The sequence below is a fragment of the Ovis canadensis genome, chromosome 5 (genome assembly GCF_042477335.2).
Source record: "Ovis canadensis isolate MfBH-ARS-UI-01 breed Bighorn chromosome 5, ARS-UI_OviCan_v2, whole genome shotgun sequence".
Taxonomy (NCBI): domain Eukaryota; kingdom Metazoa; phylum Chordata; class Mammalia; order Artiodactyla; family Bovidae; genus Ovis; species Ovis canadensis.
In genome coordinates this window covers 81504289-81516481 of record NC_091249.1, presented here as the reverse complement: position 1 = coordinate 81516481, position 12193 = coordinate 81504289, and the positions used below count along the sequence as shown (strand labels likewise).

At 38.1% G+C, this 12193-nt stretch overlaps 1 protein-coding gene across 1 annotated transcript in view; it reads right to left on the bottom strand.

Annotated features, from left to right (window-relative positions):
* ITK (IL2 inducible T cell kinase) overlaps positions 1-12193 on the bottom strand; it is a 64637-nt gene that overhangs the window by 16630 nt on the left and 35814 nt on the right. Inside the window, exons 7-8 of the mRNA XM_069592493.1 lie at positions 9649-9714; positions 5591-5645 (exon numbers count right to left, since the gene is read on the bottom strand). Coding sequence (XP_069448594.1) covers positions 5591-5645; positions 9649-9714 — 121 coding nt within the window. The remainder of the gene's footprint in view (positions 1-5590; positions 5646-9648; positions 9715-12193) is intronic.

The window sequence follows — 12193 nt, the reverse complement described above, 5'->3', positions numbered from 1 at the left end:
CACCACATTTTGTTTATCTGTGCATCAGTTGCTGAGCATTTGGGCTGTTTTAACCTTTGATATTATGAATAGTGAATCTGTGTCTGGCTTCTCCTTCTTCTGCTGCTGCTGCGTCGCTTCAGTCGTGTCCAACTCTGTGCGACCCCATAGACGGCAGCCCACCAGGCTCCCCAATCCCTGGGATTCTCCAGGCAAGAACACTGGATTGGGTTGCCATTTCCTTCTCCAATGCATGCACGGATGCTAAGTCATTTCAGTCGTGTCCGACTCTCTGTGACCCCATGGACAGCAGCCCACCAGGCTTCTCTGTCCACAGGATTCTCCAGGCAAGAATACTGAAGTGGGTTGCCATTTCCTTCTCCAACTCAATGTCATGTTTATGATATTCATCCATATATTACATAGCATCACTTGTCTTCAAAAGTTTTCCCCTTTTGCTAAATACTGAAGCTTTTGCTCTTGCCTCATTGAAATGTGATGGATCAAATTCAGGGCAGGAAGAAATCAAGCTTTAGCCAAAGCAGACATTATCTGCATCTGTAACGTATTTTAAAGGGAAGAAACAAAGACCAAAAAGGCCTGAAGTTTATCAGCTATCTGTGAAGAAAGGAGTGGGAATATCTCTTCTATTTAATTAAGATTTTTTTGTTATTGTTATTCTTTAAAAGAAACCATTATTATTTTTTATAAATTTGTGATGAGAGAGGGGTTTAACTGTTAAGAGTAAACTGATCCATAGACATCAGACAAAAGAGAAGTAAGGTTTGCAGTCAGCTCTGCCAAGGACAGGAGACTGGCAGAGCTCTTCCTCCATCATAGTTGCTCTAGGTGGCATTCAGCTCTGGTAACAGGAAACTCTGGTTTGGGGCTGAGGCAGTCCCGGGTGTGGGGAAAATGAGGCATCCGGCATGTACATTATCACCTACTTCCTGTAAGGGGCTCAGAGGAAGTTACAACCACCAAGAACAGGGAAGTCTAAAGGGTCTTTGCTCCTATCACTGCTATGCATGGGGCACTGATCTGTGCAGTGTAGCCAGAGTGGGTTGGGGAGTGGGCTTGTTCCTATGGGATATAGTCAAGGTCTCAGGTCATCTTTTACTATTTTATCTAGAAAAATAAAGATGCAACAATAGGAAAAAAATGCTAAGGATGGGAAATGTGCAGATGGGAAAATAGACCTTAACTCATATATTCCCTTATTAACTATGTGTGTGTATGTGTGTATATGTGTGTGTGTGCGTGTGTGTGTGTGTGTGTATGAAGAAGCGTCCCTGCCCTAGTCCAGACAGACACTAATTTACTGTCTAAATTTGGCCCAGTTTACTCCCCTGTAGCACAAAGGGGATGGATCAGATAGTCTTTAAAAGGAATTCTAGCTCTAACAATTTATAATTCTGTGAATTACAGATGCTTCCAGAGTCAATGTATGGGCTTCAGTTTTCTGTTGTAAAATGACTTTTGCAAGATGGTTGGGAGAATTAAAGTGCATAGAACAGTTCCTGGAGTATAATACCAGAACAAGGACTACTATGACTATCATCAGCCGTTATCACATGCCATGGTATGCCATCCATTAGAGGTATTAATACCATTGTCTGCTTTCTTCTGAGATATGTTGACTGTGACTGTCCTTCTTTCCTTCTGTCCATATGATTTGAAGGGGACCTTACAGAAGATAGTCTTGACATGCAGGGTAGGTTATTATGAAAAATATAGACTGATAACATGTCTTTGTTATGCTGCATTATAATTTGAGTGTCTCTGATATATAACTGCTCTTTGTTTTGGAGGTGGTTAATTTCTTCCCTTAAAACAATTCTTCTGTGGACTCAATATTGCATTTTTAACTAGTGACACCTTAGAATCATGGAAATATCATTAACAATGTCTTAGGAAACGCTCCTTCCCCAAATTCAGGTCACTCAATATGTGCCATACTGTAAGGTATCAAGTACCTGCTTGCAAGGAATTCGCCCTCTACCTAAATGGGTTACACAGAAGACAGACTGCTGAGGTCCATGAGAGCTACTGGAGATGTCATGACATTGCAACATAAGAGTTCAAAGGTGGAGAAAAACCACATTCCACAGTTTGTGAGAGGGAGAGCATGAGGACGTTCTTAGAGGAGGTGCTATCTGAAGAACTGACAATACACACTAAGAGTTGTTTTCTGTGGTTCTGAAATTTGGCTAAGTCCCAGAATCACCTGAGTACCAATTTCCAAGGTTCTGACTGGTGAGGGCTGACATCCTAGAATTTGTATTTTTTAAAAGCTCCAAACAATGCTTGACTGGCCAGCTTCTCCCAAAATATAGTTGTTAATTTCAAATACTTCTTAAGCATTTGCTGTATTCATTCACTCAACAAATGTTCAATAAGCAACTACTATGTCATAGGTACAGTTCTGGGGTCCTGTGTAAAGCAGGAACAAGATAAAGTGTTTATATTCTAATGGTGAAATATGTTTGGGACAGTACCTTGAGAGATTTAGTTAATAAAAATGAAATAAATCAAATTTTGGTCAATAAAAGTGAACTAATACATCTTTTAAGGGTTCTATAATTGTTAGAAAAGGAGACACTAAATATACCCCTGAAAAAGTTCTGTTGATATTTTAAACATCGTACAATACAGGGATCCACTGAAGTTTGCCTGTATATGACCTAAGGAAGCAAAGAGGATTTGGTGAAGTAGTTTAGAATATTAATAAGGAAGAATGTTTCAACTGCTCTAGCAAGCAGAATGTATTTAAGTGCCTCCAAAGAACTGCTGTAAAATAGAAATCATCTTTTGCTAATCATTGCTGTGAGCTTTTTTAGATGCCCTATGGGCATACTTCATTAACCAGTATGTGATTAAAAATAACATAACTGTACTTGTTTAAATTCAGTATAACTCTTATTATAGGATCTTATTGGTTAATTTAACAATTTATTATATTATCCAACAACATAGGTGCTGAGTAGGCCGCATATATATCACAAGGTGACTTGAAAAAATACAGGTTTCCAGAAGCTAACCCTGGAGAGTCTAATTCTGTAGGTCTGGGCTGGGGCCTGGGAATCTTTATTTTTAAAAATTCCCTAGTGATTCTAATGTAGTCTCTATTGGGAACCATAGGGAATAATTAAGTGCTGAGTTGGGGTGGAACCAAGGGGAAACCAGAGCCTAGTAATGACTCACCTTAATTCCTCTTACTCCATGAAATCTTTCTAATTCCTTCTAGAATCTTCTCAAAATTCTGAGAGTACTGAAAGCCTCCTGTATATGCTCAGTTTATCTTAGATTCTTCTCTTTTTCTTCAGAGTTTTTCTTGTTTCCCGATAGTGTCTATGAGAGTCCCTATTGAGGTCAAAGATCCTGTCTCAAGTATCTTTATGTGCTTAGTTCTGTGCTCAGCAAAATGGTAAGGTTTGTGAGTTTATACTGAGAAATCCTAATAAAGGAAGTGGCACAGACATGTCATAATCATGACAGGTGCTAATTGAGACGGCCAGCATCATACAGACTGCCTGCTATACACCTGTCACTGGTAAACACACAAACAACTGAACTTGTCCTCTTTGCCTGCCTCCTGGCAACTGAATCAAGGGAGAAGAAGTTCGCTGCTTCAAATACAACTGTGAGCTCCCCTCCCTTCCCAGTTTCCTCATACAGAAATTTTATTTTTGCCTTTGACAGAATGAATTTATTATCATTTCAAGTTTCCCTTGTGCAAAAGTAAATAGCACATTAATAATCAACTCTATACCTTTAGATTATTTTTTGACAGTATTCATCATCCTTCCACCTTCTCATCACAGCCCTTCATTCTCTACCTGAAATCTTCCCAGGTCCCCTTCCCTAATCTCACACCTAGTCACTCTCCAAACTGGTAATGGTTGCCTGTTGGGGTAATCAACTGTCCTGGTTTGTCCGGGACTGCGGTTGGTGGTGGGGGTGGTTCTGGGACCATCGGACTCGCAGTTTTAAAACAAACTGTTCCAGGCAAACCAGGATACATTGGTCACTCCAGCTTCATTCCATCCAAGAGAGGTTTGCAGTTTAAGATTCTTAAAGATATGAAATACCTTCAAACTATAACTGGAAAATAATATCTGGTGAAATGGCAGGAACACGGTTGACATTTCAGCATAGGGAGACTAATGCCTCCATCAGCCCATGCCTACTGTTTACTGGTCTCACTGGTGAGGCTGTGTTGAGCCTGGATTATTAACATCATCTGAATTTAGGCTCACTCCGAGATATTTTTCTCTGGACTACTAATGCCTGTACCCTATCCACTAGAGATTATGATTTAATGAGTCTGAGGTAGGACCTTGTCATTGGTATTTCTAAAATGTTTCCCAGGTGATTTTAATGTGCAGACAGGCTTGTGAACCACTGCTCTAAGCAAATAAGCTGATACATTGATTTCTCTATAGAAAGCTTTCTCTCAGTACCTCCATGCATTTGGTTTCTCTGCAAGAGCCCCAACGTGCAATTTTCAGGGCTACTCTAAGTGTGGTCTGTGGATGGGTGCCAGTTGGCAAACTGTTACTGCTCCACCACCAGACAAAAAAAGAAATTGAGAGGAAGCATTTAGAATCTTTTTATAGCGACCTAATACTAATAAAAAATTGGACTTGCATTATTTTGTATGTCTTTGCTTCTTATTTTTGCTTTTTTCCCCTATGAATTCATTTTTTATTGAATTTACATAAGTCTGTGACAAATGGAAATTAAAAACCAACCACAGAAAGTAATCCATTACCACAGATACTTTGAGAGGCACAGCTTTAGAGTAACAAATGATCTTCTGATCCAGGAAGAGAGGGGTTCCCTTGCATGCCAGTCAACTGATGGCAGCTTCCTTGAGTGCTGTTTTGAGAAGGATCCCAAAGCCATGAGCTCTGATCAACAGGGTTGGCCACAGGACCAAGACTAGAGGGTGGCAGTATGATCCTAGGTAGTTGTCATCTCTGATTTAGCCCAATGCCTCCCTTGAAGTCATTGAGAAACTGAGGTCCAGAAGGAAGAAGAGATGTCCCCAAAGTCACACACTGAGTTGGAGCCAGAGCGGGGGCTGGACTTTCCCCACCACACCATGCCTTCTTTCTTCACTTCCCTCTCTCCCTCAATCCTGACACCCCTGGGTGAGATCAGTCCTGGTCCTCACAGTGTATGGCTCTGGAGAAGAACAGTTGTTTGAAAAATGAGTTAAAAACAAGTGCTGTATTTCTTCTAGTTCCACACACAGCTCAGCCAGGAGGAATCTGAATCACAGCCATCCCTGACCTAACCAGAGAGGCAGGCAGGGAAGACCAGCCCCAAGCTCTCCAGGGCCAGCCATCATGGCGGGAAAGACCGCCTCCTGAAGCGGTGGCCATGTTCACATGTTAATACCAAGACCTTTGATCCTCTCCAGGTTTCTTAGACTGATGTATGCTAAGCCTGTAAACTCCAAAATACTTTTATACTTGTACCAGACATGAATACCACCTTAATCCAACACATCAACTCACTGCGTTAGCACAAACCACAGCCTGGCTGAAAAAAAGTAGCACAGTTCATTTTATTTGAAGCCAAAAGATAGGTTAAAGAGACTTACTGTATCCAAAAGAAGTTTTTCAGCTTTGTCTCGACTGATATTCTTATTGTACCACCTGAAAGCAGGAAAAAGTCATAGAAAAATGAGATTTAAAAATTTTATTATTTACTTATGAAAGATAATTAATACTAGAGAATTTTTTGTTCTTTTTGTTTCTACCAATACTTTCAAACTCAAAGGCAAAAGCACAAACCATTTCCAGGTAATACAATGTTTAACTGGAAGGGAACAAATGAATCAGAAGTGGTAAAATGTTGATAATTGTTGAAGCTGGGGGGCTTTGAGTACATGAAGGTTCATTATATTTTTCTTTCCACTTTTGTGCATATTGGAAATTCTCCTTATTAAAATTTTTGAAAACGTTTATCTTCTGCTCTGTTTTGTAACTCAGTGGATGGTTATAAGTAGAGTGATGCTAGGACAGCTATAAAAGTTGAATATAAATTTGAAAGTGTAGCAAATATCCTTTTAAAATGATTGTAGCATTTTCTTCTGTAAGACTGGTTTTCAAGATCTTCTGCAAAATAATTATATTTTTCCTAGCTGCAGAAAAGCTCCTGAACAAATAGCATTGACAGTGTCCCAAAAGGCTAGTTTATCTTTGTAAAAAATGCAAAGGTAGAAAAACCTTAGGTATTGCTACATTCCTTGTGAAATGAGTGCCAGATTTATTTGTTGAATAAACTAAAAAATTTTAATGGATGTATTCTGCTAAAAATAAGGTAAATATTAACATATTTTCTACTTTTACAAAATGAACCTGATATTGAACTTCAAATTTAGTTTAAAAGGAAAATGTGTCACAGGGTTCATGTTATAACACAATATTGTTTAATTTTGTGTTTCTGACTTTATCATACAACTGTTTTAATTTCTTAAGATTTCAGGCTAATTTTCTCAGGATAAGTGGCTCATCTCTTTTCCAAAGATGTTTTAAAATCAAATTTTCTATGAGCAATTTGAATAATAGATTAAATATATAAATGGGGCAAAAAAGAAAAGAAAGATAACTTTTAGATTTATTGCTACCAAGGAATAGATCTTACCATGAAATAATTCATGTCAGACAGTTTTATGAACCAATGCACTGTGATGGAATGATTTGGACAGTGGGGGAAAGCAAATCTAAGTATATTATGGATTCAATGTCATTTTTGTAGTTTGGGTTCATCAACATAAATAGCGCTAAAAGCGCTTCTTCAAACATCTCAGAGCATTTGAAACTAGTAGCCCAGCTCTGTGCCTGGCTGGCCAGTAATTTGGACGTGTGAAACATTGTACTCAAGCAAGCAGCAACAGATACCATGTAACAGATAAATGCAATGTGGTATCATCTTTGGAATTTCATGACTGATGATTCTAAGCTAGTATTATACAGGTTTATGAAAGGACACTAACTGACTTTTTTAAAAAAGTTTCTGTTAAAACAGCCTTAGTATGAACGTTGGCCTCCTGGGTATGCCCTGATTACTCTCTTTTGCATTGGTTGTTAACTAGGCTGAAATCACATCTCTGACTAGTTCAGTTCAGTTCAGTTGCTCAGTCATGTCTGACTCTTCGCCACCCCGTGGACAGCAGCACACCAGGCCTCCCTGTCCATCACCAACTCTCAGAGCTTGCTCAAACTCATGTCCAGTTGAGTCGGAGTGGACTCCATCCAAGTTTGCTTGGGGATAGCTCCAGCCATATCCTGATGAGAACTTCAGGACTGCAGAGAATAATTAGCTAATGTAGAGCTCATCTATCAGTGTCAGGAAGTGTTATCAGCAGGTTATGAGACTTGCCTAAGGTCAGTGAACTGGTCTGGAGTAGCCAGCATGTGAACCTGGGCAGTGGGGCTCCAGAACCCATGCTCTTATCACCACCATATAGAGCCTGTAATTATCATGTACCAAGGACTTGAGGAAAAAGCATTAAAGGCTCCCTGCCTCCCCCCTGAAAAGCCTAGTTTGCTACGCTATAGCCCCCAACTTCACATCTTTCAGGAGTTACACCTGCCAGATACCGTTCTTACAATCTGTTAACTCCTAAGGAACATAATCACGGCATTATTTGTCATGTGCATGTTCTCACATGGCTCCTTCTTTCCTTATCTATGTTTCAATATAAAAATGAAATACATATAAGTTTGAAGGAGAAATGAAATGGACCAAAATAATTAATATTCTTTAACTACTCTCACCCCTGTATCTTCTAAAATAGAGTTCTTCAAACTGCAGTGTGTCCAAACTGGAACATTATTTTAATAGGTACTTCAGTATGTATTTCTAAGAAATAAAATATACACTTATATAACCATAGTACAATTACCAAAATCATGAAATTTAACACTGACACAATGCTGTCATCTAATTTTAGACTTTATTCAGATTTCATCGGTTATCCCAATAATATGCTTTGTATTACTATTTTTTTGGTTTGCTTTTTATGGTTCAAGATTGACCCAGGATTATTGGTGCATTTAGTTACTACATCTCTTCCGTTTCCTTTTATGTGAACTAATTTCTTAGTCTTTCATGTCTTTGATAATATTAACATTTTTGAAGAGCCCAGGGCAGTTATTTTGTAGACTATGCCTCAGTTTGGATTTGTCTGTTATATCTTCATGGCTAATTCAGGTTTACGCATGTTTGGGTGGGAATATCACCGAACTGATGCTGTGTCCTTCTCAGTGTATCACGTCAGGAGATGCACGATGTCTGCCTGCCCCCTTATTGATGTGACCTTGGATTGTTTAGTTAAGATGGGGTCTGTCAGCTATTTCCTCTTTTTAGTAAGTGATTTGTAGGAAGATACTTTGAAACTATGTAAATATCAAACTTTTACCACCTACTTATAACTTTCATTGATGATTCTTGCCCAAATCAGTTGGTACTTCAAGCTATAAAAAGATGGTTTTTCACATTAAAATTCCTTCTGCCTCCATTATTTGGCATTTTACAGTGAGAAGGAGTTTTTGTCTTCTTGTCCCTTTATTTATTTAGTTATCAAAGTATTTATTTATGATGGATTCTTGTTTTATTCAGTGACTGTAGTTCATTACTGTCATTATTTATTTTGATACTCAGATTATCCAGATTTTGTCAGAAGAGGCATTTTTAATCAGACTTCTGTGCTCACTCAATGTGTTTACCTTACTTAACAACAAAAAATTAGGGGGTACTTCTTTAATTTTTTGGTGCATCAAAATGTTCCAATTTCATCTTTGTTCTTTCCTTGCCCTAACTCCGAGTCTCCAAGCCATTTCTCCAGGAAGTCCTAGTTGTTTTTAGTGGGAAGTGTTATTTAAAAACCAGAACCTGAGTGTGCACATTGAGACTCTAGTATTATTGCTTCTGGGCCTTCTAGCAACGGAGCTGGTAAATATATGCACATGGTAAGTATGCTGTTCTCTACATTTGGATTTTATTAAACATTGAATAATTTCACTAAAACTGTTTGTGAACTCTCCTTTTAAATAAGTCTGAAACAAACAACACAAACTAAGCAGATATTTAATACCTATCTGTTTGTCTGCTGGTATTCGAATTATTTAATTAAACCATGTTTTAAATCAGTCTGTATTAGATCCAATGTTCATAGTGTAAGATCAATATTCCTGGAATTTCCAGGAGAAACTTTTTTAAAAAAATTAATTAATTAATTAATTAATTTTTAGTTTTTTATTTTTTTAATTTTAAAATCTTTAATTCTTACATGCGTTCCCAAACATGAACCTCCCTCCCACCTCCCTCCCCATAACATCTCTGTGGGTCATCCCCATGCACCAGCCCCAAGCATGCTGTATCCTGCGTCAGACATAGACTGGCAATTCAACTTTTCCTTTGACTACAATGTGTGCAGACATCTGAAAACATTAGTTTGGTAAAAGGGGAGATGAGAACACATTTCCTTCCCCTTCTCCTATTTAAAGTGACCCCCAGCTGCTTATTTAGGGTTCTGAGTATGGAAGCAAGTCAAGAAGAGAAAATGCCTGGTATTTTAATAATTAACCAATGATTCACTCTTAATCTAAGAAGACCAATTAGCACCAATTTTTGAAAAAAAAAAAATCTTACTCATAGATTTCCAGGTTATTTGGAGACTTTTCCACCAGATAACTGCTTGGAACATATCCTTCATGCCTGTTTAAAGGGAAATTAGTGTTTATATTAATATAAAACTAATTTTTACATCTCCATTTCATAGATTTAATCAACTAGATGCCATTTAAAGATGAAGAAGTCTTGTTTAGCATTCAGGATAAGACATTTTAAAATATTCAAATAAAAAATTACTAAACATAACAACCTGCTATCTGTTAAAGGCTATATAGATCTTATTACTAAACTTTGAGCCATGATAAATAAGAAATAGTTACTTTATTAGCTCTGCTTGCTAATCTCTTCATTGTGAAAATTTCCTCTATTGGAAAAAATATCAATGTTCAGTCTTTATTTTCTAATAGGAAACATCTGTGTGTATGTGTGTGTGTGTGTTATAATCAGTATTTTTCCACTTTAGTGCTAGCATTTTATGGTTAGGAAACCAAAATAATTAAAATATAAAGAATTACTTTCCAACCACAGGTCCCAAAAGATACTGTCAGTCAACCATGTAAACTTTTAATTCAAGGCCTCCCTAATATTTTTTGTTATTTGTGCTCCTTCAAACATAAATGATAAAACATGAGAAAAACAAAATAAAACTATGCTGGATTTGGGGTGAGGAGTTTCTTTTGAGCAGGAATAAATTGTGTATAAACAAAGACATATGGATCAAGAGACTGGTAAGAACATCCTTTACCCTTGTGTAGGTGCTTTTCACAACACTGTCTCATTCACTGTCACATTCAATACTACAAGGTGAAAGCAGTGTCTCCACTTTCTAGGCCTCTGATTCTGTACCTGTAAAATGAAGGGCCTAAACTAGTTTAAACATAAAATCCCACCAGACTGTGCATTCTGTGAAAAGATGTCTCATAACTTCCTGCTCTTTACTCCATTAAGTGTTTGAATCTTTTTCAATCTAGTTTAATGGGAAATGTGTAATCTATTTCACAGAATTGTTTGGAGGAGTGAAGAAATGAAGAGTGGTGATGTCAAATACAGGATATCTTGTATCTTATACCCATGGCTAGTCAGTCATGGTATTATGCTTCCTTTGGAGAACTGAACATCCAGCCTCAGAATCCTCCTGAAGTCAGCACTCAAGGTAGCCAATTACAACAGATAGGAGTCAACTTGTTCTCAGATATGCTGTCTTTTATCGCTTTCTTTTGGATTTCCTTTTAGTTATGTCTGTTTTTGCCACACCGTATGTTTACAATTCTATTACTAGGTCAAATACTATTTTTGCTTCCATGAAAATGACAGTTTTAATATCCTAACCAAAACTGGATTATCTACAAAATGATGATAGTTCTCTTGTGTGTGGATACAGAGTTTACAAAGTCCTTTCACTTTCTTTATCTCAATGATTTTCTCAACACTCTGAGATGGAAAGCTGATATTATCATCTGCATTTTACAGGGAAGGAAATGGATTCACAGAAGGTAAGTGACTTTTCCAAAGGCCCTGTGTAACAAAAGCAGCTGATACTCAAGTCTGAGTCTTCTGTGTTTGCATCTTGTGTACTTTCCGCTGTACCACACTGTTACAAAGCACTCTAGGGAAATTCCCATACACCCTGATTGGCCTCTGGGTGTCTTCTGTGATGCCCTTTGAAGTACAGAGCTGAGCCCTTCCATGGGCCATTGAATAAAGGGTAAACTGTCATTTGGGGGAAGTGAAACCTAGGAGAAGAAATTTCCTGGCACATAAGTTGTACTAAAGAAATGTCAGTTGGTTGAAGGGATGAATTTCTTAGTAAGTTCCTCTGGCGTTTGTGGAGCCAGGCAGTCTTGAACCTATTTCTGAAATGAGGCTCCCCGTAATAGGCAAAGAGAAGGTGATGTGACTGGTCTTGTTTGTTTCCCTGAGTTAACTAAAGAGGAAGGTTCCAGGTGAGGGGGCTTTTGGGTCTGTTCTCAGCAAGCAAGTGATACTACCTCTGAGACCACAGTTTTTGATCTAACCCTCCTTTACTTCCCTTGCAATGGAATTGATAAGGCTACTTAAAGAGAAGGTGCCTTGAAAATGTAAGTAATGATATATGTAAAAAGTAAACTCTTTACCCTAAAAATGTTTGTGTACTTCTTTTTCTACTCATCAGATTGGTCCCCCTTTTTATTTTATTTTATTTTTTTGGCCCCCCTTTTTAAAGTTTAATGATACCCAATGTTGGGCTTTGCTGGTGGTTTAGATAGAAAAGAATCTGCCTGCAATGTGGGAGACCCAGGTTTGACTCCTGGGTCCAGAAGATCCCCCAGAGAAGGCAATGGCTACCCTCTCCAGTATTCTTGCTTGGAGAATTCTATGGACAGAGGGGCCTAGTGGGCTGCAGTCCATGGTGTCACAAAGAGTTGGACACGCTTGAGCAACTAACACTTTCACTTCAGTGTTGGCACTCCAATACCCTGTTGGTGGGGAAATGTAAAATTTGGCAAGCTTTTTGAGGTATTTATCTTTTAAAATTAAGATGTCACATAATCTGACTCACCAGTTCCATAGTTAGAAATATGAG